The 26,952-nt window shown below is 44.6% G+C and overlaps 1 protein-coding gene across 1 annotated transcript in view; it reads left to right on the top strand.

Annotated features, from left to right (window-relative positions):
* LOC118938181 (uncharacterized) overlaps window positions 1–17,050 on the top strand; it is a 33,373-nt gene extending 16,323 nt beyond the window's left edge. The window contains exons 5-18 of the mRNA XM_090194603.1: window positions 163–169; window positions 204–416; window positions 540–926; window positions 984–1,193; window positions 1,343–1,612; window positions 1,719–1,809; window positions 7,311–7,452; window positions 8,396–8,476; window positions 8,687–8,779; window positions 15,256–15,440; window positions 15,717–15,991; window positions 16,179–16,445; window positions 16,538–16,625; window positions 16,900–17,050. Of these exons, the coding sequence (XP_090050729.1) occupies window positions 163–169; window positions 204–416; window positions 540–926; window positions 984–1,193; window positions 1,343–1,612; window positions 1,719–1,809; window positions 7,311–7,452; window positions 8,396–8,476; window positions 8,687–8,779; window positions 15,256–15,440; window positions 15,717–15,991; window positions 16,179–16,445; window positions 16,538–16,625; window positions 16,900–17,050 (2,460 nt within the window). The remainder of the gene's footprint in view (window positions 1–162; window positions 170–203; window positions 417–539; window positions 927–983; window positions 1,194–1,342; window positions 1,613–1,718; window positions 1,810–7,310; window positions 7,453–8,395; window positions 8,477–8,686; window positions 8,780–15,255; window positions 15,441–15,716; window positions 15,992–16,178; window positions 16,446–16,537; window positions 16,626–16,899) is intronic.
* The last annotated feature ends 9,902 nt before the right edge of the window (window positions 17,051–26,952 follow it).

The following is a 26,952-nucleotide window of genomic DNA, read 5'->3' as shown; positions in this document are numbered from 1 at the left end:
AGTCACTCTGTCTGTAACAGGTACAGTAACATGCTTTATACTGCTAGTCTGTTGAATTCATATCTACTGTCCATTTAGGTCTAGAAATTGGATTTGTATATATACAATTTAAGAATGAGTGTTATGTGTTTGAGAATGTCTTGCATCATGTGACTAAACTAGAGAACAGGTGATTCAGGGTTTAATGTTGTGATCTACTCCAGCTCTGCAGGTGAAGGTGACTCCTGCTGCAAAGGGACAGAAGACACTGACCTGCAGCACCACCTGTATTCTGACTGACAACCCCACCTACATCTGGTACAAGAACGGACAGGTTATAACTGAGAAGACGTCCCTCTATTCAGTCTTCTCTAATGCTGGAGACAGTTACTCCTGTGCTGTAAAAGGCCATGAGGGTCTCCACTCTCCTGCCGTGTGTGAGTGTTTATTTAACTAACAATACTGTATAACCTGTGTGTGTGTCGGTTTCACTATGAGAACTTCTAGAAAGAACTGAGAATAGAATCCAGTTGTCCTCTTGTTATGTCACTGTGTTTCAGGTGTTCAGGGTCAGAGCTGCAACAGAGTGACTTACACCAAGAGGAGAATCTGTGTCTTGAAGGGGTCAACAGTGGACATATCCTGTACTTATGTTGGTTATTATTACACAACATCATCATTCTGGTTTAGAAGTGATAAGTCGACCCCTGAAGACCTAACCAGAGACCCAGGGTATGCAGGTCGTGTGGAGTACACTGGAACATACAGAGTTCCCTTCACCCTGAGAATCACAGATCTGAGAGAGGAGGACTCAGCTGAGTATCGCTTCACTTTTAAAACTCACAGCTTTGACTGGGGTCATAGTTTCCCAGGAACAACTCTGTCTGTCACAGGTAATACTACCCTGTATGATACAACTGTATATCATAATGAATTACAGGAGAAAATAAATTAACCATCCTGTTAACACAGAGGTGTATATGGTTTTATACATATTGTTTCAGGTCTGCAGGTGAAGGTGACTCCTGCTGCAGAGGGACAGAAGACACTGACCTGTATCACCACCTGTACTCTGACTGACAACCCCACCTACATCTGGTACAGGAACAGACAACCTATAAAAGAGGACTCCTCCCCCATGTACTCCATCAGCAGTGAGGATGCAGACAGCTACTCCTGTACTGTAAAAGGCCGTCTCAGCTCTCCTGCAGTGTGTGAGTACAGTACAATAGTACAGTATTCTACTCAGCTAGTATCATGCACTCAGGCAAAAGCTCTTACTTTATCAATCATTTTAGAACAAAAACATTGTTTTACGCATTGATAATATTACTTTGATAAAATATTTGGTAATTTACATCAGATAAACCGAAGAACACCTCAGTGTCAGTCAGTCCCACTGGTGGAATAGTGGAGGGCAGTTCAGTGAATCTGACCTGCAGCAGTGATGCCAACCCACCTGTGCAGAGTTACACCTGGTGGTACAAGAAGAATGGAGGTGACTATCAGAGTATTTCAGGACCACAACATGTCTTCAATCAAATCCAGTCATCTGACACTGGAGAGTACTACTGTGTGTCCCAGAATGAGATGGGGACAGACAGGTCTAGGACCATCAACATGGATGTGAAGTGTGAGTAAAGTACAGCTCAGTGTTTGAATGAGAAGGTAGAAAAACAATCATCAATCATTTTCACTTCATAATAACATGTCATCATGTCATCCATTTCATCTATTAGGGAAACAGACCTCAGTTGTGACTGCAGCTGTAGGAATCATAGTGGTTGTTCTAGTTCTCATCCTCTGTCTCTCTGGACTCATGTGGTTCAGGTGAGTGAAGAAGGAAAACTGATATTTGTATTATTATTTCACCTTAGCACTCTGATTTGTTACTAACTTAATTCATTCATAAATTTATTTATTGGCCCAACGCCCTTAACTGCTAAACTGTATTAGTAACACATCAACTTCCACTAGAGGTCAGTAGAGAGCAGAACTCACTCTGTCCATCTTTACAGGAGTTTCACAGGAGGAAGTGATGCGACAACAGACACACAGGTGATTATATCAGTTATCAGTTACACCATGGCACCCCCCCCCCCCCCCCCCGTGTAGTGTTAGGGCAAAAAACAAAACGTGCACCCAGAGGGAGCCCCAGCTCCGAGTTTGGGAAACCCTGAGTTACAACTAATATACTGTGTCACTACAGTCTCTGTCATACTATTTTCATTGTTTTCTCTCTCTCTCTCTCTCTCTGCATGCTGGGAGTGATTGGTGCATGCTGGGAATTGTTTGAGTGAAGGAGTGCGTGTGTTGTGGAGAGTTAGATATTCACAACTTTCTTTCGGTTTGCTATTTCTTGGTTTTCTTCTGTGCATGATTAAGGTTATTATTTTTACTTTTTTTGTTGTGGTAGAATTAAGTTTTTTGTTTTTCGTATCGAAATTACCCTGATTTTGGCGGGGATGGCAGCCCGAATGGGGATGCCGTCCCTGTCACTTCGGCACGGCTTTAGGTGTGTTACTGAAGCTACTGTCACGGTGGAGGAGTTTCTGGTCGCCGTAGGAGAGAAGGTAGGCTATGAGAATATTGCTTATGCATCCCGGATGAATAAAGCTGTGGTGGTATTTCTTAAAGAAGAATGTCTGGTTGATCGGATGGTTGAGCATGGTGTAATTCTTAAAGGAATGTTTATTCAAGTTACGCCGCTTTTTTCTCCGTCAACAAGGGTAACGATTTCAAATGTACCACCGTTTATTCCAAATGAGCTGTTGGAGCGCGAGTTATTGCGCTTTGGGAAGTTCGCCAGTTCAATTAAGGTTGTTCCGTTGGGTTGCAAACACCCGGCGTTGAAACAGGTAATGTCATTTCGGCGACAGGTGTTTATGTTTTTGGACTCACCGGAGCAGACTTTAGAGTTATCGTTTAAAGTCAAGTATGACAATAGATTGTATATGGCTTATGCTAGTACGGGTAGTCAACGGTGTTTTGAGTGTGGGGATGTTGGTCATAAGCGACATGCTTGCCCGAAAAGGGAGAAGGCCGATGGAGGGGCGCAGGTGGTCCTCATAACGCCTGGGCCCACTGATGTAGGGAGAGGTGGGCCGACAGCGGCAGAGCAGCCACAAGCACCTGGTGCTGAGGAACAAGTTATCCCCGTTGAGGGCACGGGGTTGCAACTTGTATTAGAGGGAAATGTTATGCTACAGAAAAGTATTGTTGTAGAAGGTAAGGATGTATCTGAAGAGCCAGTTCCTCAGACTGGTGAGCAGGTGCCCAGTATGAGTGCTGGGGTAAAGGAGGGGGTTCATGTGGAGCTAGGCTCCCAGGTAGTGGAGGATATGCCCATTGTGAGTAACGGGGTACAGGAGGGGTTTCATGTGGAGCTAGGCTCCCAGGTAGTGGAGGAGATGCCCACTACGAGTAATGAGGTTCAGGAGGGGTTTCATGTGGAGCTAGGCTCCCAGGTAGTGGAGGAGATGCCCACTACGAGTGCTGGGGTTCATGTAGAGCTAGGCTCCCAGGTAGTGGAAGAGATGCCCACTACGAGTAATGAGGTACATGAGGGTTTTCATGTGGAGCTAAGCTCCAAGGCAGTAGAGGAGATGCCCACTACGAGTGCTGGGGTTCATGTGGAGCTAGGCTCCCAGTTAGTGGAGAAGATGACTACTATGAGTAGTGATGTTCAGGTGGGGCTAGTCTCCCAGGTAGTGGAGGAGATGCCTGGTACGAGTGATGAGGTGCAAGTGGGGAGTGTTGAAAGGGATGTGGTAGAGGGGAGTCAGTTGTCTGTGGTCTCAGCTGAAGATCAGGAGAATTATATGGATATCTCTTTAGATATGACAGCTGCTGGTGAGGACTCAGTTTATGATCTAGAGGAGGTAAATGAGTTTCTGGATCAGACTTTTGGGAAATCTGTCAAATTGGCAGATTATTTTGATGTTGATAAGTTTGTGAGGTCAGCTGTGATGTTACAGAAGACGGTGGGGTTAGACCAATTGAGTGAGAAGAAGCGGTTTCGCTTGAGGAAATTTATTACTGCTGCTGCAGCAGCAAAAGGTGGTGGGAAACGTGTTCAGGTTAAGAGAAGAAAGAAAAATAATGATGATGATCATGCTTCATAGGGTGTCTTTTTTCTCGTTGGTTTCTCTGTGGTTTCTTCTGCTTTTCTTTTCTCTTTTCTATATGGAGGTACTAAGGGTGGGTTCTCTCAATATTAATGGGGGAAGGGACAGGAATAAGGGTACTAGAAGTAATAAAACAGAAAAGGCTTAATGTAGTTTTCCTACAGGAGACACATAGTGATGAGGAAAATGAGGTTGACTGGGGTATGTGGTGGGAGGGGCAGCATGTACTCAGTCATGGTACTAATTTCAGTGCTGGGGTGGCCATCTTGTTTTCCTCAGGCTTAGGGGTGACTGTGGTATCTACAACAGAGATTGTCAAGGGTCGGGTTTTATTGGTCAAGGTGGATGTTATGGGGTTTCTGTTTGTTTTTTTGAATGTTTATGCTCCGAATGAGGGTACAGAGCGTATTGCTATATTTGATCAAATAAAGGAAACCTTAAGACAGTGTGACCAAGAGGGGTGTATGGTTTTAGGGGGTGACTGGAACTGTACAGTGGATTTTACTGTTGATCGCACCGCTGAAGAACCTCACCTGCGGTCAGCCACTTGCCTGTCTGGCCTATTAACTGAGTTTGAGCTTTCTGATGTGTGGAGAGTAAGGAATGCAAAAGTTAGGCAGTACACATGGCTAAAAATGAATGAAGGTCGTGTCAGTGCAGCAAGGTTAGACAGGTTGTATGTATCTGATCACTACTGTAGTAGGGTTGGAAAGTGTGCCATTACTCCTGTGGGTTTCTCTGATCATCATATTGTTACTGTTGATATTCACTTGTCCTGTCCACGACGGTCATCGCCTTACTGGTATTTTAATGTTAAATTGTTACATGATGTCATGTTTTGTGACAGGTTTTTGTTGTTTTGGGAAAAATGGAGGGGTATAAAAGGGAATTTTGAGTCCTTGAGACAATGGTGGGAGGTTGGGAAGGCCCAAATACGAGTTTTTTGTCAACAGTATACTGCTCTGTCTCAAATTGAGGTTAAAGAGACTATCAAGGCCCTTGAACAGGACATCAAATCTACTGAATTGAAGCTGCTCACTCAGAACGACCCTGGACTAGTCATGAACTTACAGGACAAGAGACATGAACTGAGGTCGTTTCTGCATGAAAGAGTGAAGGGTGCCTTGATTAGGTCTCGTTTCGCTTCCCTCAAGGATATGGATGCTCCTAGCGCTTTTTTTTCAACCTAGGACAGTCGAAATTTCAACGCAAACAGATGGTCTGCCTTCGTCTCCCTGATGGGAAGGTGACCACGAATGATATTGAAATGCGTCAACATGCCGTGGATTTTTACTCATCCCTTTATAAGGCGGAGGATTGTGACTCTTTATGTACTGAACAGTTGTTACACGGTCTTCCTCAATTGGGACCTGAGCAGAGAGTCGCATTGGACGCTGATATTACACTGCAAGAGCTGTCCACAGCAGTTATGCAGCTCTCAACAGGCCGAGCCCCTGGCATCGATGGTTTACCATCTGAGTTTTACAAGCACTTTTGGGGGTCTATTGGGGAGGATTTTTATGAAGTGGTGTGTGAATCTTTTCATGAGGGTTCTCTTCCTGTATCCTGTCAACGTGCGGTGCTTTCACTGTTGCCAAAAAAGGGGGATTTGGCTCTCATAAAAAATTGGAGACCTGTTGCCTTGCTGTGCGCAGAATACAAAATTGTTTCTAAATGTCTCTCAAACAGGTTGAAAGACTATCTGGGATTGTTGATCCACAAGGACCAGTCCTACTGTGTACCTGATCGCTCTATTGTTGACAACTTGTTTCTGATAAGAGATGTTTTAGACATTTGTAAACTGTCTGCTGTAAATGTGGGTTTACTTTCGTTGGATCAGGAGAAGGCTTTTGATCGTGTGGACCACCAGTATTTGTTTAAAACAATGAAAGCCTTTGGGTTTGGGGATGTTTTTCTGTCTTGGGTGAATTTACTGTATGCTGGAGCCTCGTGTATGGTGAAGGTTGGTGGTGGTTTGAGTTGCCCCATCCCTGTCGAAAGGGGCATCAGGCAGGGATGCCCAATTTCAGGGCAGTTATATAGTCTGGCGATTGAACCAATGCTTTGTTTTTTAAGAGCAAAGCTTACTGGTTTCTCTGTGCCAGGTGTAATGAAGGGTCCCACGATAGCACTGTCTGCGTATGCAGATGACGTGATCGTTTTTATTACAGGGGGTGAGGATGTTAAGGTTCTCTCAAACACTTTAAAGGTGTATGAGGGGGCCTCCTCAGCTAGAGTCAATTGGGGAAAGAGTGAAGCGCTGTGGGCAGGTCAGCTTCAGATGGGGTCCGCTCCACGGTTACCAGGGGGGCTTCAGTGGGGCAGAGATGGAATGAAGACTTTGGGAATTTTTCTAGGCTCCGATGTCTTTCAGAAAAAGAACTGGGAGGGTGTAGTGGAGAAAGTGTGTGCCAGACTGTCAAGGTGGAAATGGGTGTTGCCCCAGCTGTCCTATAGGGGACGGGTCCTGGTAGCTAATAATCTTGCTGCTTCTACCCTGTGGCACAGACTAATGATTTTACAGCCACCAAAGGGTCTGATACAAGAGCTTCAGAGGACCCTTGTCAATTTCTTCTGGTCTGGACAACACTGGATCAAAGCTGCAGCCCTGTATCTGCCACTGCACGAGGGTGGGCAAGGCCTGGTGGACATTTCCTCTAGGATCACGGCTTTCCGGCTCCAAGCAGTTCAGAGATTGTTGTACAGAGACTGTTCTAGCTGGGTCGAAACAGCCTACATATTGATGAGGAGAGCGGGCTGTTTGGGCTTAGACAAACATATTTTCCTCTTAAAGCTGGAGGGGGGTGATTTGACTGGCCTGACTCCATTTTATGAGTCTGTTATGCAGGCTTGGAGAGTCTTTGTCAAGTCCCGTAAGACTGGCACGCCACCAGGGATGTGGCTTTTTGAAGAGCCTCTTTTTCATAACACTGCCATCCAGTCCCGTGTTCTGGTTTCAGCTAGCCTACGTTCATGCCTATTAGGCGTGGGGTGTACCAAGCTGGGTCATCTGATGCGGAGCAGGAGCAGATTGGAGGAGCTGAGAGAAAGAGCGGGGATCCGATCATCTCGCCTACTGAGGAAGGTCGTCGATGAGGTCTGCGACTCCTTGCCAGTGCTTCATCTGCAGTATGTGACTGACATTTCCAATTCTGATCGGTGGAAGGAGGGTCTGGATTATGTGTTCCCTGCACTGATTGTTAGTGCTGCGATGGGGGCATTTGAGGAGGACGCGGGGATGCTGCTTTCCTTCGATACCCCGGAGCTGGGGGAGTTCAACGAGGTGGGAAAGAAGGCTATGTACAGAACATGTGTGAAGGTGTCCCATGCCTCTTCCCTGGAAGGGGTAAAATCGACGAGGTGGGCGGATGTGCTTGGTCCAGGTGCTTCTCCAAAAGGCTGTTGGCGATCATTGTATAAACTGCCTATTGATAAGAGGACAGCTGACCTCCAATGGAGGATAATACATGGAGCTATAGCCACCAACATGCATCTGGTACACCTGGACCCTACTGTTGGGGAGGGGTGTCCATTCTGTGCTGAAGATGAATCTCTGGCACATCTGTTTTTACTGTGTCCCAGGTTGGTTGGGATGATTGATCTGATCACTGATTGGTTCTCAACGTTGGGAGAGGTTTTCTCTTCCCAACTGTATATATTTGGGCCAAAGTACAGGTTCAGTCAAAAGGGTGTAGTTGTGTTGCTTAATTTTGTGTTAGGGGCAGCAAAATTAGCGATATGGAAGACCCGAAAGAACAGCATTCGGGGACAGGGGTCTGTGGATGTGGTGGGAATGCTGGAGGGAATGTTGGCAGCGAGACTAAGGGTTGAGTTTGCTTATTATAAACTTGTCAACAATATTGATCTGTTTTTGAGTATATGGGGTATTCAGAGGCTGTTGTGTTTTGTTACTGTGGAGGAGGAATTGGAGTTGTGTTTTTAATTGATGTGTAACTGTGGTTTTGTATGAGTATTTATTGTGTGGTGGGCCCCCAGACCCAATAAAGAGTATTTAAAACTCAAACTCCTCTCTCTCTCTCTCTCTCTCTCTCTCTCTCTCTCTCTCTCTCTCTCTCTCTCTCTCTCTCTCTCTCTCTCTCTCTCTCTCTCTCTCTCTCTCTCTCTCTCTCTCTCTCTCTCTCTCTCTCTCTCTCTCTCTCTCTCTCTCTCTCTCTCTCTCTCTCTCTCTCTCTCTCTCTCTCTCTCTCTCTCTCTCTCTCTCTCTCTCTCTCTCTCTCTCTCTCTCTCTCTCTCTCTCTCTTTCCACCTCTCTCCACCTCTCTCCACAGAGTGTCCGTCCTGACTGTAACAGTGACACGTACACAGGTCTGAACATGAGGACCATGTCCCCTGACTATGACACTCTGGCAGTAAGTCTCTCATAATACATTTTGATTGTTTGTGAGTGTGTGTGTTGTATACAGTACTTGAATGTGTTTAGAGAAAATTATGGAAAGTTTTGTTTCAAAGAACACATGCATTTCCTCTCTCTCCCCCTCTCCTACTCTCTCTATATCTTTCCCTCTCTATATATATCTTTCCCTCTCTCTTTCTCACTCTCTCTCTCTTCCTGTCCACAGAGTGTCAATCCTGACCCTAACAGTGACCCCAACAGTGACATGTACACACCTCTGAACATGAAGACCAGGTCACCAGAGTATGACACCCTTACAGTAAGTGTGTGTGTGTCCATAAACATTTTAGTGGGAGTGTAAATTGCTAACTCAGTATCTTCTTTCAGAATGTGAGGGGACCCTCCCACTTAAGAGAACCACCACAGATCCTGGACTGAAGAGAACCACCACAGATGCTGGACTGAAGAGAACCACCACAGATCCTGGACTGAAGAGAACCACCACAGATCCTAGACTGAAGAGAGCCAGGCCTCACTCCTCTATTCTCTAGCAAGGATTTTCCCAGTTCCATATTTTTTCTTGTGTACCAATCTGTTTCCTATCTATAGTTTAAGATTATATTCCTGATATTTTTCTATGGAATTTTGCAAATGAGGGATTTATAACATCAATAGTCCTACTTTCCTCTGCAACTAATATGGATCATATTGACAACAGCTTTTTAATATTTTTTGCTTTTGGGTCAAGATTCTCCTGATGTGTTTAATGATGATTTACTTTGTATTGCTGTCAGACATTATTACTTATTATATATTTTATATTTTATAATACTATATATATATATTTTTTAAATGTAATCAGTTCATTACATACATTTAAACATTTCCAGTTTTTTACATTTTATATTAATTATAATTGTATATTACGTAATAATATATTGTTCAGTGTCATGATATCACGTGTTTTATCATCACGTTTCATTATTACGTATTTTATATACGTTAAATACATGTTTACCGTTTCAGTTTTTACAGTTTAGTGTCAATACAGTAGAAGCATCATGTTGTAAATAAGATCAACATTTAAGACAATAAATACACTGATTATTTGATCAACATTGATCTTTGCCCAAAAGGCTAAACTGATCCCAGATCAGCTCTCCTACTCTGATACACTTTGTGAATACTGACCCTGGACTGTGGTTTCATGTGTTTAGTTTAGATCAGTTTATTAATTTACATGTTTAAAACATGATCAGTAGAGTTTACCAGTAACACCCAGATCTCCATTCAATAGGGTCATGTTCACTGCCATAGTATAACAGGGTCAATGATAACGTGTGTGTGTGTGTGTGTGTGTGTGTGTGTGTGTGTGTGTGTGAGTGAGTTAAAATGCATTTTGACATATTAATCTGATTGGTGGATTTACAGTCACGACCAAAATGATTGGCCCCCTTTACAAATACTGAGCTATATTGTCTGCTACAAAAGATGGGAAGTCCATTGTACATGTTGTTTCACATGAAGACTTTATGCTATTTTAAGAGCTCTGAGAGCAACAGAGGGACAGTAAGAGTGAGAGTGATGAGTTGATATACTAATTTTCCACCATAATTTGCAAATAAATTCATTAAAAATCCTACAATGTGATTTTCTGGATTTTGTTTCTCATTTTGTCTGTCATAGTTGAAGTGTACCTATGATGACAATTACAGGCCTCTCTCATCTTTTTAAGTGGGAGAACTTGCACAATTGGTGGCTGACTAAATACTTTTTTGCCCCACTGTATGGATAACAGGCTACATTAGACTATATATTGATAACAGGCTACATTAGACTATATATGGATAACAGGTTACATTAGAATATATATGGATAACAGGCTACATTAGACTATATATGGATAACAGGCTACATTAGACTATATATTGATAACAGGTTACATTAGACTATATATGGATAACAGGCTACATCAGACTATATATGGATAACAGGCTACATTAGACTATATATTGATAACAGGCTACATCAGACTATATATGGATAACAGGCTACATTAGACTATATATTGATAACAGGCTACATCAGACTATATATGGATAACAGGCTACATTAGACTATATATGGATAACAGGCTACATTAGACTATATATGGATAACAGGCTACATTAGACTATATATGGATAACAGGCTACATTAGAATATATATGGATAACAGGTTACATTAGACTATATATTGATAACAGGCTACATTAGACTGCATATGGATAGTCTGATTATTTTCCAGTTTGGAATGTTGTTATTAGCCCAACAGTATTAAGGTCATTATTATTAGGATGGTGCAGTAATGTTGAGATGCCAGTAGGAGGAGCTCTAGTCTAGAACACTGGAACCTTCAGTACCACTTTGATGCAGCTGATGAGGAGAGTAAATTGAATGTGTTTGTAGAATAGAATGAATGACATCATGGAACTGACCAAATGTAAATGGAACTTTGACCTGTTCCATGTAGAACTCAGAGGGACAAGACAACACATTCTAAGATATTATAAACGTTCCATATAGAATAGTCAACATATTGTTAACATGGTTCTGTATTTATATAAAAGTGGAAATGGGGGACATTTTGTCCATTATAGAAATGTTGGGCCCGATTTAATACAGTAACCTCCCTTTTCTGATGTACTGTTCTGGTCGTCATGCATGTTAAGGACTTAAAGAGGAAGGAAATGACTTTTCTGTATCATCTACTTTAAATATGTATCAACCACAGAACTGACACTTACTAGCAGTTCCCACTCACTACCAGTCAGTTGACTCACTGTACAAGACCTCTCCCCTTCACTTCACTCTGTAAGTATTCTTGACAATATCTGTCACGTTCTGACCTTTATTTCCTTTGTTTTGTCATCATTTAGTATGGTCAGGGCGTGAGTTGGGGTGGTCAGGGCGTGAGTTGGGGTGGTCAGGGCGTGAGTTGGGGTGGTCAGGGCGTGAGTTGGGGTGGTCAGGGCCATGAGTTGGGGTGGTCAGGGCGTGAGTTGGGGTGGTCAGGGTGTGAGTTGGGGTGGTCAGGGCGTGAGTTGGGGTGGTCAGGGTGTGAGTTGGGGTGGTCAGGGCGTGAGTTGGAGTGGTCAGGGCGTGAGTTGGGGTGGTCAGGGCGTGAGTTGGGGTGGTCAGGGCGTGTGTTGGGGTGGTCAGGGTGTGAGTTGGGGTGGTCAGGGTGTGAGTTGGGGTTGTCAGGGCGTGAGTTGGGGTGGTCAGGGTGTGAGTTGGGGTTGTCAGGGCGTGAGTTGGGGTGGTCAGGGCGTGAGTTGGGGTGGTCAGGGCGTGAGTTGGGGTGGTCAGGGCGTGAGTTGGGGTGGTCAGGGCGTGAGTTGGGGTGGTCAGGGCGTGAGTTGGGGTGGTCAGGGCGTGAGTTGGGGTGGTCAGGGCGTGAGTTGGGGTGGTCAGGGTGTGAGTTGGGGTGGTCAGGGCGTGAGTTGGGGTGGTCAGGGCGTGAGTTGGGGTGGTCAGGGCGTGAGTTGGGGTGGTCAGGGCGTGAGTTGGGGTGGTCAGGGCGTGAGTTGGGGTGGTCAGGGCGTGAGTTGGGGTGGTCAGGGCGTGAGTTGGGGTGGTAAGTGTGTGAGTTGGGGTGGTCAGGGTGTGAGTTGGGGTGGTCAGGGCGTGAGTTGGGGTGGTCAGGGCGTGAGTTGGGGTGGTCAGGGCGTGAGTTGGGGTGGTCAGGGCGTGAGTTGGGGTGGTCAGGGCGTGAGTTGGGGTGGTCAGGGTGTGAGTTGGGGTGGTCAGGGCGTGAGTTGGGGTGGTCAGGGTGTGAGTTGGGGTGGGCAGTCTATGTTTGTTTTTCTATGATTTTGGGGATTTGTATGTTTCGGCCTAGTATGGTTCTCAATCAGAGGCAGGTGTCAGTAGTTGTCTCTGATTGAGAATCATACTTAGGTAGCCTGGGTTTCACTGTTTGTTTGTGGGTGATTGTCTATGTTAGTTGCTTGTGTTCAGCACAGGTCTCATTTAGCTTCACGGTCTTTATTTGTTTATTGTTTTAGTACAGTTTACTTTGTGCTTTTTGTCATCTATTAAATGATGCATTCACACCACGCTGCGCTTTGGTCCGCTTCTTACGACGATCGTGACATATCTTGAAATATAGTTTATTTGTTTTTAGTCATATAGTGCTGTGTGTCTGTGCGTGCGTCATTGCTGTTTATCCTCACAGCTTGGGGATAGGTACTATGATTGAACCTGGTTGTCACGTCATCTAGGAGTAGTGGGTTTGGAGTCAGAGAGCAGAGGCTTCGGACAATCGGATTTTAGTCCGGTACAAATGGTCACGCCAAGACACTAGGAGCATAAAACTGACCTGCCCAAACACAGGACCCAAACACAGGACCCAAACACAGGGCCCAAACACAGGACCCAAACACAGGACCCAAACACGGGGCCCAAACACAGGGCCCAAACACAGGACCCAAACACAGGACCCAAACACAGGACCCAAACACAGGACCCAAACACAGGGCCCAAACACAGGACCCAAACACAGGGCCCAAACACAGGACCCAAACACAGGACCCAAACACAGGACCCAAACACAGGGCCCAAACACAGGACCCAAACACAGGGCCCAAACACAGGTCCCAAATACAGGACCCAAACACAGGACCCAAACACAGGACCCAAACACAGGACCCAAACAGTCTGGAGAAAATAAAGTACAAATGCACAAACTAACAGAGGATCCCGCACAAACATAGTCGGGCCTAACAGCCTTAAATAGACATAAATCAAGAAACAAAATAAGAGACAGGTGCAACCAATAAGACCAAACAAACAGAAAGGAAAAGGGGATCGGTGGCGACTAGTAGACCGACGACGACGACGACCGCTGAGCGCCGCTCGAACAGGCAGGGGAGACACCTTCAGTGGGAGTCGTGACCCTGGTGGTCAGTCTTTAGTCACTGGCTGTTTAGCCTCACAGCTTGGGGATAGGTGCTATCATTGAACCTGGTGGTCAGTCTTTAGTCACTAGCTGTTGAGCCTCACAGCTTGGGGATAGGTGCTTGAGGATAGGTGCTATCATTGAACCTGGTGGTCAGTCTTTAGTCACTGGCTGTTTAGCCTCACAGCTTGGGGATAGGTGCTTGAGGATAGGTGCTATCATTGAACCTGGTGGTCAGTCTTTAGGCTGCTGTACAGCTTGGGGATAGGTGTTATCATTGAACCTGGTGGTCAGTCTTTAGTCACTGGCTGTTTAGCCTCACAGCTTGAGGATAGGTGCTATCATTGAACCTGGTGGTCAGTCTTTAGTCACTGGCTGTTTAGCCTCACAGCTTGGGGATAGGTGCTTGAGGATAGGTGCTATCATTGAACCTGGTGGTCAGTCTTTAGGCTGCTGTACAGCTTGGGGATAGGTGTTATCATTGAACCTGGTGGTCAGTCTTTAGTCACTGGCTGTTTAGCCTCACAGCTTGGGGATAGGTGCTATCATTGAACCTGGTGGTCAGTCTTTAGTCACTAGCTGTTGAGCCTCACAGCTTGGGGATAGGTGCTTGAGGATAGGTGCTATCATTGAACCTGGTGGTCAGTCTTTAGTCACTGGCTGTTTAGCCTCACAGCTTGGGGATAGGTGCTTGAGGATAGGTGCTATCATTGAACCTGGTGGTCAGTCTTTAGGCTGCTGTACAGCTTGGGGATAGGTGTTATCATTGAACCTGGTGGTCAGTCTTTAGTCACTGGCTGTTTAGCCTCACAGCTTGAGGATAGGTGCTATCATTGAACCTGGTGGTCAGTCTTTAGTCACTGGCTGTTTAGCCTCACAGCTTGAGGATAGGTGCTATCATTGAACCTGGTGGTCAGTCTTTAGTCACTGGCTGTTTAGCCTCACAGCTTGAGGATAGGTGCTATCATTGAACCTGGTGGTCAGTCTTTAGTCACTGGCTGTTTAGCCTCACAGCTTGAGGATAGGTGCTATCATTGAACCTGGTGGTCAGTCTTTGGGCTGCTGTACAGCTTGACGGACCGTAGAGGATTGAACATTTATCCTCCTATATTTGGGGTTCTGAGAATAAAACAGCTTCAGAACGATCAATGTTGAAATGAGTTTACAGTACTACAGAGCTGTTCAATAAGTGGTTGTTGTTGTTGTTGATGACTATTGTATACATTAGGAAATGTATTTTGTATCACACAACATGTCATCTTAAATAGACAGATGTAGACAGACATGCAACACATCACACACATTACATACATAGTGCAATAGACTTACAGACAGACAGTATTCACATAGACAACCATATAGCACAATGCAACACAACACAATATGAGCCTGGTTCATTTTCAGTAATGAGGCCCTGTACCCCATTTACAGTTTATACTTTAATGTATCAGGTGGAGTTATTCACCAGCTATAGAGTGAGTTGTTGTTTATGTTTCTAAGACTGCAGTGTGGGAGATGCAACAATGTCCTTGAGAACAGCAGGAAGTGTGTTGGTGGTCTTTCTCTGGTCTGTAGCAGGTACGGGCTCATTCATATCTTTAAGTTGCCCAGTTTGTCAAACTACAGACATTTCTAAAAGCATAACCATTTTTATGTTCTACTGTCGACACATTCGGCATCTCCACTTCACTTTAAACAGTTGTCTTTCACACCTCACTGAGTGAATCTTATCTGTGGTTTCCATTCACACTCAACTCAGCAACTATGGAAACAAAGTGTTAGTATGAGTCAAAAGACCTTGAACTTAATGTAACGTCCTTGTGATGTCTAACTGTGTTTCAGTTGTACTGGGGCAGAATGTCTGGAGTGTTACATACACCACTCAGAGTATCTGCACCTTGAAGGGGTCAACAGTGGAGCTGACCTGCTCTTACACATATCCCAGTGGTACAGTCACAACAACCTTGTGGTTCACTAAAGTTTATGATGTGGAGAATTATGTGAGTCTGTTAGATGACCCAGACTACAAAGGACGTGTGACGTACCGTAGTGATAGGACGAATGGACACACCCTGACAATCACAAACCTGAGAGAGAGTGACTCAGCTACGTACAAGTTCAGATTTATAACAGATCAGACCAGAGGGAAATATTTTGGGAGCCCTGGAGTTACTTTGTCTGTTACAGGTACAGTGATATTATATATATAATGCTAATCTGTTTAATTGGTTCTGGAAAATTGTGTTGATTTGTATTGAAATAATACAATTAATATGAATGTATGGTATAATAGGAATGTCTGAATTAATAATTTGAGAACGTCCACTCCTGCCTCATTTGAACTAGACTACAGGTCATTGATGGATTTAATGTTGTTATCTACTCCAGACCTGCAGGTGAAGGTGATCACTACATTGTTGTCAACGACACTGACCTGTAGCACCACCTGTACTATGACTGAAAACCCCACCTACATCTGGTACAGGAACAGTAAGATTGTACAAGAGGACTCCTCCCCCTCGTACTCAGTCTACTTTAAAACTGAAGACAGCTTCTACTGTGCTGTAAAAGGCATCAATTCTCCTGCAGTGTGTGAGTGTGACTAAATACACTTTTAAAGTCAAAATCATCCAATACATCATTGGTCAGTGTTGATGTTTAGTGAAACAGACATGAGATAGAGCTACTATTCCATTTAGATTAATGGTGGTTGATTTTACAGTTCTAAATACTGACACCATTTCATAATGAGAAGACTAACTTTCACGATGTTATCCAGACGGCCCAAAGAACACCTCAGTGTCAGTCAGTCCCTCTGGTGAAATAGTGGAGGGCAGTTCAGTGACTCTGACCTGCAGCAGTGATGCCAACCCACCTGTGGACAAATACACCTGGTACAAGATAACATATAAGAAAATGTCAATGAGACATTCTGGACAGAGTTACACCATCCATTACATCAGCTCTGAGGACAGAGAGGGATACTACTGTGAGGCTCTGAACATTATAGGGAGAGAACATATCCCTGTCCATATTAATGTTACATGTAAGTATGACACATTCTGTCCATTGTTGGTGCTCTGTCATTTTACAGATTTCATTCTGACATCATGCATTAATTAACCCATGACCCTGCAGCAGTGTTTCCCTGGGTTCCTGTGGTGGGGGTGGGGGCTGTCCTGACTGCTGGAGCTCTGCTACTCACCATCTACTGCACTCTGAAGAGGTGACTCTTTCATTTACATATACTGTATTAGTAACATATCAACTTCCACTAGAGGTCAGAAGAGAGCAGAACTCACTCTGTCCCTCATTACAGGAGATCCACAGGAGGAAGTGATACCACAGCAGACACACAGGTAATAATGTCAACAACCAAAGTTATTTCAATCCTAATACCATTGACAGTAAGCAAATTAATTTACATAAAAATGTTGGAGGAAGGGGTTCGTAAAGTGCTCATTCATTGTCTTCTTTCAGAATGTGAGAGACTCTCCCAGTGACACAGCCCCTCAGATAGATGCTGAGCCCTCCGATTATGAGAACTGGAGCAAACCACCACAGGACCTGGACAGTGACACAGACCCTCAAATAGATGCTGAGCCCTCCGATTATGAGAACTGGAGAGAACCACAAAAGAACCTGGACTGAAGAGAACCATAAAAGAACCTGGACTGAAGAGAACCACCACAGAATTTGGACTGAAGAGAACCAAAACAGAACCTGGACTGAAGAGAACCACTGTAGAAACTGGACTGAAGAGAACCACCACAGAACCTGGACTGAAGAGAACCACCACAGAACTTGGACTGAAGAGACCCACCACAGAACCTGGACTGAAGAGAACCAAAACAGAACCTGGACTGAAGAGAACCACCACAGAACCTGGACTGAAGAGAACCACCACAGAACCTGGACTGAAGAGAACCAAAACAGAACCTGGACTGAAGAGAACCAAAACAGAACCTGGACTGAAGAGCAACAGCATCAAACCAAAGCTAGGCCTCACAATGTTATTCTCTTACTATCATAATGCTTTATAGTCTAGAAGGTTTGAGACAATGACCTTTAACTTCTGAGTAAATGCTGGAATTTAGATTGTTCTCCTAATGATAAATACAGTATGTGTCTAGATGATCAATACAGTATGTGTCTAGATGATCAATACAGTATGTATATCGATGATCAATACAGTATGTATATCGATGATCAATACAGTATGTATATAGATGATCAATACAGTATGTGTCTAGATGATCAATACAGTATGTGTCTAGATGATCAATACAGTATGTGTCTAGATGATCAATACAGTATGTGTATAGATGATCAATACAGTATGTATCTAGATGATCAATGGGATAGATTGTGCTTCGGCTATTTTTCTATGAGATTTTTCATTTCCAGATTTGATTACATTTCACATAGAACTACTTGTAACTCCTTATTAGCAAATGAATAGTGTGAGTCTTGGCGATATAGGCTCTGCTCCTTCAGGGTAGCAGTAAACTATACCACTCCTACAGCAGGAACACAGAACCTAACAGGTGGAGGCTGGGGTGGGAGGAGCTACTCTCCTGCTCATGATCAGAAAACATTGCTTCTCACTCACTGTATAGCCACATGGTTGAGGCTACTTCCTCCTTGTATGGATGAGGGAGAATTCTCCATGATGGTTCACGGAGCGCACTGACTCAGCTCAAAAGCTGATATTGGGAACAAACAAGTAGGCAGTATGATAGGTTACTCTCGATGCTATTTCTACTTTGCTAGTTTGTAGCCGGCTATTGACTGACAACAGAGCAGCAACATCGTTGATCCTCACAACCAATCACATCACCGCAGCAGCCAAACATTGTAACATGAGCATATTGAACAATGCGGGTGAGGTTCAAACACAGCTAGCGAGCACTTACAAAGAACACATTATATCAGACATCAGCAGCATAGTGAGAAACAGCTAGTGAGCACTTACAAAGAACACATTATATCAGACATCAGCAGCATAGTGAGAAACAGCTAGCGAGCACTTACAAAGAACACATTATATCAGACATCAGCAGCATAGTGAGAAACAGCTAGTGAGCACTTACAAAGAACACATTATATCAGACATCAGCAGCATAGTGAGAAACAGCTAGTGAGCACTTACAAAGAACACATTATATCAGACATCAGCAGCATAGTGAGAAACAGCTAGCGAGCACTTACAAAGAACACATTATATCAGACATCAGCAGCATAGTGAGAAACAGCTAGTGAGCACTTACAAAGAACACATTATATCAGACATCAGCAGCATAGTGAGAAACAGCTAGTGAGCACTTACAAAGAACACATTATATCAGACATCAGCAGCATAGTGAGAAACAGCTAGCGAGCACTTACAAAGAACACATTATATCAGACATCAGCAGCATAGTGAGAAACAGCTAGTGAGCACTTACAAAGAACACATTATATCAGACATCAGCAGCATAGTGAGAAACAGCTAGCGAGCACTTACAAAGAACACATTATATCAGACATCAGCAGCATAGTGAGAAACAGCTAGTGAGCACTTACAAAGAACACATTATATCAGACATCAGCAGCATAGTGAGAAACAGCTAGTGAGCACTTACAAAGAACGCATTATATCAGACATCAGCAGCATAGTGAGAAACAGCTAGCGAGCACTTACAAAGAACACATTATATCAGACATCAGCAGCATAGTGAGAAACAGCTAGTGAGCACTTACAAAGAACACATTATATCAGACATCAGCAGCATAGTGAGAAACAGCTAGTGAGCACTTACAAAGAACACATTATATCAGACATCAGCAGCATAGTGAGAAACAGCTAGTGAGCACTTACAAAGAACACATTATATCAGACATCAGCAGCATAGTGAGAAACAGCTAGCGAGCACTTACAAAGAACACATTATATCAGACATCAGCAGCATAGTGAGAAACAGCTAGTGAGCACTTACAAAGAACGCATTATATCAGACATCAGCAGCATAGTGAGAAACAGCTAGCGAGCACTTACAAAGAACACATTATATCAGACATCAGCAGCATAGTGAGAAACAGCTAGCGAGCACTTACAAAGAACACATTATATCAGACATCAGCAGCATAGTGAGAAACAGCTAGCGAGCACTTACAAAGAACACATTATATCAGACATCAGCAGCATAGTGAGAAACAGCTAGTGAGCACTTACAAAGAACACATTATATCAGACATCAGCAGCATAGTGAGAAACAGCTAGTTACAGCAGCAGAGTCAACAGAGGACAAGAAGCCAGAGTAGAGTAACAGTAACAGAGTCAACGGAGGACAAGAAGCCAGAGTAGAGTAACAGTAACAGCAGCAGAGTCAACAGAGGACAAGAAGCCAGAGTAGAGTAACAGTAGCAGAGTCAACGGAGGACAAGAAGCCAGAGTAGAGTAACAGTAGCAGAGTCAACGGAGGACAAGAAGCCAGAGTAGAGTAACAGTAGCAGAGTCAACGGAGGACAAGAAGCCAGAGTAGAGTAACAGTAACAGCAGCAGAGTCAACAGAGGACAAGAAGCCAGAGTAGAGTAACAGTAGCAGAGTCAACGGAGGACAAGAAGCCAGAGTAGAGTAACAGTAGCAGAGTCAACGGAGGACAAGAAGCCAGAGTAGAGTAACAGTAACAGAGTCAACGGAGGACAAGAAGCCAGAGTAGAGTAACAGTAGCAGAGTCAACGGAGGACAAGAAGCCAGAGTAGAGTAACAGCAGCAGAGTCAACAGAGGACAAGAAGCCAGAGTAGAGTAACAGTAGCAGAGTCAACGGAGGACAAGAAGCCAGAGTAGAGTAACAGTAGCAGAGTCAACGGAGGACAAGAAGCCAGAGTAGAGTAACAGTAACAGCAGCAGAGTCAACAGAGGACAAGAAGCCAGAGTAGAGTAACAGTAGCAGAGTCAACGGAGGACAAGAAGCCAGAGTAGAGTAACAGTAGCAGAGTCAACGGAGGACAAGAAGCCAGAGTAGAGTAACAGTAACAGCAGCAGAGTCAACAGAGGACAAGAAGCCAGAGTAGAGTAACAGTAGCAGAGTCAACGGAGGACAAGAAGCCAGAGTAGAGTAACAGTAACAGAGTCAACGGAGGACAAGAAGCCAGAGTAGAGTAACAGTAGCAGAGTCAACGGAGGACAAGAAGCCAGAGTAGAGTAACAGTAACAGAGTCAACGGAGGACAAGAAGCCAGAGTAGAGTAACAGTAGCAGAGTCAACGGAGGACAAGAAGCCAGAGTAGAGTAACAGTAGCAGAGTCAACGGAGGACAAGAAGCCAGAGTAGAGTAACAGTAGCAGAGTCAACGGAGGACAAGAAGCCAGAGTAGAGTAACAGTAACAGCAGCAGAGTCAACAGAGGACAAGAAGCCAGAGTAGAGTAACAGTAGCAGAGTCAACAGAGGACAAGAAGCCATAGTAGAGTAACAGTAGCAGAGTCAACGGAGGACAAGAAGCCAGAGTAGAGTAACAGTAACAGCAGCAGAGTCAACAGAGGACAAGAAGCCAGAGTAGAGTAACAGTAGCAGAGTCAACGGAGGACAAGAAGCCAGAGTAGAGTAACAGTAGCAGTAGCAGAGTCAACAGAGGACAAGAAGCCAGAGTAGAGTAACAGTAGCAGAGTCAACGGAGGACAAGAAGCCAGAGTAGAGTAACAGTAACAGCAGCAGAGTCAACGGAGGACAAGAAGCCATAGTAGAGTAACAGTAACAGAGTCAACGGAGGACAAGAAGCCAGAGTAGAGTAACAGTAGCAGAGTCAACAGAGGACAAGAAGCCAGAGTAGAGTAACAGTAGCAGAGTCAACGGAGGACAAGAAGCCAGAGTAGAGTAACAGTAGCAGAGTCAACGGAGGACAAGAAGCCAGAGTAGAGTAACAGTAGCAGAGTCAACGGAGGACAAGAAGCCAGAGTAGAGTAACAGTAGCAGAGTCAACAGAGGACAAGAAGCCAGAGTAGAGTAACAGTAGCAGAGTCAACGGAGGACAAGAAGCCAGAGTAGAGTAACAGTAGCAGAGTCAACGGAGGACAAGAAGCCAGAGTAGAGTAACAGTAGCAGAGTCAACGGAGGACAAGAAGCCAGAGTAGAGTAACAGTAGCAGAGTCAACGGAGGACAAGAAGCCAGAGTAGAGTAACAGTAGCAGCAGCAGAGTCAACGGAGGACAAGAAGCCAGAGTAGAGTAACAGTAGCAGCAGCAGAGTCAACGGAGGACAAGAAGCCAGAGTAGAGTAACAGTAGCAGAGTCAACAGAGGACAAGAAGCCAGAGTAGAGTAACAGTAGCAGAGTCAACGGAGGACAAGAAGCCAGAGTAGAGTAACAGTAGCAGAGTCAACGGAGGACAAGAAGCCAGAGTAGAGTAACAATAGCAGCAGCAGCAGAATGATGTGAGATCAGACCCGGTCAGTTTAATAGACCACAGAATAAGATGGTGGTGAATGATACTAGTCTCTAATTGGACACTCAGGTTTCCTTCCTGAACTGGCCTACTGTTCTTGTGTACTTATCTGTTTACTATCTGTAGATTGTATTGCTTATCTTTTCTATTGGATTTTGCCAAATCCTGATTTTTTTAACATATAAAGTATTGTCTTGTCTTAGTGACACAAAAATGAATAATATTGACAAGAGATTTTAAATATTTGTATCTCTGGAGTTGTTCCTGATGTGTTAAAATATGTTTTACTTTGTATTGCTGTCAGTCATTACTGGTCATTTTATATTTTATATTAGGTAATACCATATTGTTCAGTGTCATGATATTGCTTGTTTCATTATCACATAATTAATAATGACGTATTTTAGATACATTGAACACAGTATAAGCATCATGTTGTAAATAAGCTCAAAGGTAGACAATAAAAAGACAACAAATAAATGGATAATTTTGTTAATTTACATCTATTCATAACTACATCCATTCAGCTTGTTTCTTGTATTTCTGCCCATTGGGGGACACACACACACACACACACACACACACACACACACACACACACACACACACACACACACACACACACACACACACACACACACACACACACACACACACACACACACACACACACACACACACACACACACACACACACACACACACACACACACACGTCTAGATCTTGCCAGATTCTTTCCCAGTAGTTCAGACATTGTATGGGTGTGTTCTTGTTTCTTGTGGATGCCTATGTGTGTGATAGGGGTATGTTGCTCCCTAGACTATTGAATGAGAACTCAAATGTAAGTTGTCAAACAGATTTTCTAGGTGGCAAAAGATCTGGACTATTTCTCCTTTGATCTCATTTCTTGTATTTCTTTGGGAATGGTTTGTCCTCCTAATGGTGTCTGGAGCTCTACCCCTCTGCCCTATCAGATGCTCAGAAGTCCATCCAGCTCTCTACTGTGAAAATGGAAATTGCTGCGTGTGTGTGTGTGTGTGTGTATGTGTGTGTCTGTCGGTGAAATCTGACTCTCAATCTCTTTGCTCTCTCCCCACTCATCTTATCTCCCCTCTCTCCCCCCTCCTCCCATCCCTCCCCTCTACCTCCTCTCACCCCCCCTCCTCCCATCCCTCCCCTCTTCCAGCTGTATGGTGAGGCAGAAAGGGCCATGGATCAGGTGTTAAAGCTAGATCAGGACTGAGATGAGTCCTCCACTGAGGTCTTCAACTGCAAGGTCCTGCAGATCATGATGAGGGGAGACAGGGGTCAGGCTCCGGCCTAATGGAGTTGGTGGTAGTAGAGTTGGATAACTCAATGTGTCCGAAGTTGAGGTTTGGTTTTCTGTCTCTCCTCCCTCTCAGGACTCCAGTGGTGGACCTCTCCTCTCCTTCCCACTGGACTCCAGTGGTGGACCTCTCCTCTCCTTCCCACTGGACTCCAGTGGTGGACCTCTCCTCTCCTTCCCACTGGACTCCAGTGGTGGACCTCTCCTCCCCTCATGACTCCAGTGGTGGACCTCTCCTCTCCTCATGACTCCAGTGGTGGACTCACCTCTCCTCTGGACTCCAGTGGTGGACCTCTCCTCTCCTTCCCACTGGACTCCAGTGGTGGACCTCTCCTCCCCTCATGACTCCAGTGGTGGACCTCTCCTCCCCTCAGGACTCCAGTGGTGGATCTCTCCTCCCCTCATGACTCCAGTGGTGGACCTCTCCTCCCCCAAGGACTCTAGTGGTGGACCTCTCCTCCCCTCAGGACTCCAGTGGTGGACCTCTCCTCCCCCTCAGGACTCCAGTGGTGGATCTCTCCTCTCCTCAGGACTCCAGTGGGGGACCTCTCCTCCCCTCAGGACTCCAGTGGTGGACCTCTCCTCCCCTCAGGACTCCAGCGGGGGACCTCTCCTCCCCTCTGGACTCCAGTGGTGGACCTCTCCTCCCCTCTGGACTCCAGTGGTGGACCTCTCCTCCCCTCAGGACTCCAGTGGGGGACCTCTCCTCCCCTCAGGACTCCAGTGGTGGACCTCTGCTCCCCTCAGGACTCCAGTGGTGGACCTCTCCTCCCCTCAGGACTCCAGTGGTGGACCTCTCCTCCCCCAAGGACTCTAGTGGTGGACCTCTCCTCCCCCCAGGACTCCAGTGGTGGACCTCTCCTCCCCTCTGGACTCCAGTGGGGGACCTCTCCTCCCCTCATGACTCCAGTGGTGGACCTCTCCTCCCCTCACGACTCTACTGGGTGAGTATGTTTAAGTCTGGTTATCATACCTGGGTCTAGACCATGCTAGCTCACTGAGCTAAAGTCTATGCATTAGCCCTGAGAGCTAAAATTAATCTCCAGGTCTCAGACAAGGTTATCTCATTATTACAGACCAGTTTGGTTCACTGAGACCAACTCCACTCTGTTGTTTGGTTATTCCACATCTAAATTATGCATGATTTAATATGAGTATACATAGCTATGTTTATAGATTATATAGACAGTCCCAAATAGAACCATATTCCTATATAGTACACTACTTTCAACCGGAGCCCTATGGGCCATTTAGAACCGTAATGTGTTGTTATAAGGTTGCTTTAATGGATTTATTCTGACCATGGTCCTTCCCTCCTTCTACTCTCATCCTCAGGTCCCCTTGTCCCTCTCACTGGATGGGGAACGTCACCATGGACCTCACTGAGAAACACATATGGGACCTCTCCAAAACGTATGACCACCACACTCATCTGTTTTAGTTCTGGATCTGCATCTCTAACTACAAATTATTAGTCATTTAACAGCCGCTCTTATCCAGAGTGACGTACAGGAGAAAGTAGAGTTAAGTGCCTTGCTCGAGTGCAGTTTTTTCACCTATTTGGCTCAGGGATTTGAACCAGCAACCTTTCTGTTACTGGCCCTACACTCATAACCGCTAGGCTACCTGCATGTCCACTGCTTGGCTTCTCTTGCTGTGAGTTTCTTTGTTTCTGACATGGTGTGTGGTGATAATCATCAAGTAACATAACATTAATACTTTAAATGGTTCACTCAAAATGGCCGCCGGTCCACCATTCTAACATGACATTTATCTCTGTCTGCTGAGTTGGAATGAGAATCATCATTATTGTACATTCTAATACTATGACATTTACTGTAGGTGTTGGGAGATGGAGTATCATTGTTCTGCATGAGAGATTATGTGCCTTTGTCAACATCAAGAATACCAACATGGCCGCTGTCGCCTTGGAGAGGCTCCAGGTGAGAGGTGGGATGAAACATAATGCTGTCTAAATGCCTTCAACTATGTGAGACGTGCTTTCAATTATTTAGCTTAATCTTTAGGAGTTTGTACTTTTGGGAATGTGCTACTGGTTCCATTGTACTTTTGGGACTACGCTTATTAGTCCCATTATTTGTGGATCACACTCCCACTCCACTCAATAGCAGGCTGGTTATTGCTTTGCAGCGCTTGCAGTCATCCACTGATTCCTTTTAAACCACTCATAGTTGAATTTGTGATTTCCAACTTGTTGTGTAATGTTCATGTCCATTGGCCGATGCTTGCTAGCTAAGATTTTGAAGTTGTGATGTTGACATGATCAGTCAAATCAAAGCGAAGGTAGATTTAATGTGATTTGACATCATTTTATCTGTGGCCAATGACCTTCAGCCTACTTGGATGGGCACTTCTAATGGCAGCACCCAAGGGGCTTGAATTTTCGAGATCTCCCTGTAGATTTTGTGGTGACGTAGTGTCCCCATGAGTGACAGAATACTGAGCCAATCTCGGCGCAACTAGAGATCTACAGAACAAACCCAGATTTGTCCGTCGGACTGCCAGATGGTGAAACATGATTCATCAATCCAGAGAACACGTTTCTACTGCTCCAGATGTAACAGGGTTATATTGGTGATTCCCCTTGCCACTTTATTGTTAAGCCAATGGGTTTTTGGTTTGAGTTTGTCTTGCCTTCACCTACTCAACATGGCATCTTATTGGCTGGTTTGTGTAGCTTGCTTACGAGGGGGGATGTTCCAGTTAGAATCGTCCCAGTGAACAAGCACCAAACCAGCGGTAAGTTGTTGGTTGCAAAGCACTGTACATCAAAAGTGATTTTTATACTCTCAAGTGATGATTTAAATGTACAATTTATATAAAATTGTTTGTAAATGTTATTCGAACATCACACATAAGATGCAGAGGTTTTTGGAGAATATTTGTTGTGCATTTTGTTGTAGAGAATTCCCACCAGTACTAGCTAGCAACTTACTGTGTCTGGTGGGGGGGTTCATATATTTTGTACAGTGCGTGAGTGCAGAGTTGGATGGTGAGACGAGCATTGCATGACGTGCAATTTTGTGCCGTTCTTATCAGGTACATTGTTAAAGACATTATATTGTGATTGTATTATTTTGGTAACTAGCCCAGTGAACAAGCACCCAACCAGCGTGCGTGAGTGCAGAGTTGGATGTTGAGACGAGCATTGCATGACGTGCAATTTTGTGCCGTTCCTATCAGAATAAATCTACATGACTGGTGCTACATGTTGGAGTTCCGTGTCGATGACTGATTGTACACAACGCAAGACGAGTACTGTTACAGTGGTGCCGTGACCGTTCTTCTGGATCGGATCATCCTTCGCTGGATTTCCATCTCAGAACTTCGCCGTGGTTGCTGTTGAAGAATCAGATAAGTCGTTGCTGGTGCAGTTTCTGGCGATATCGCATTTCGCCACAAGAGGGCGCCACTAGAACGTTTTATTATCGAAATTGATGATTTCTCTGGCTGAGGCTCTTCAAAGATAAACGATAACTTTTATGTTACTTGTTTATTTGCAATTCTAATGTATATCTGATATAAGTAGGGTGAGTTTTACCAGTGTACTAGATATAGGTTAGATTTTGACGTGAGGTTTAAAAAAAATATATATATATATACATGTTTTGCTATTTACATTTTTATTAGGGTGTTGATTTCCCATTGTTAAAATAGAAGGTGTTGGGAGAGGTAGGGGTTTCCTGTCATTTAATCTGTCACCATCTGTTGGTAGGGGTTCAGCCAAAATTCCAGTTACTTCTACACCTAGGCCCAAACTGGAGGGTTTTGATGATAGTT

Source organism: Oncorhynchus mykiss, chromosome 13 (genome assembly GCF_057628025.1).
Source record: "Oncorhynchus mykiss isolate SJ-2025 chromosome 13, ASM5762802v1, whole genome shotgun sequence".
NCBI lineage: Eukaryota > Metazoa > Chordata > Actinopteri > Salmoniformes > Salmonidae > Oncorhynchus > Oncorhynchus mykiss.
This window is presented reverse-complemented; position numbering and strand designations above follow the sequence as displayed.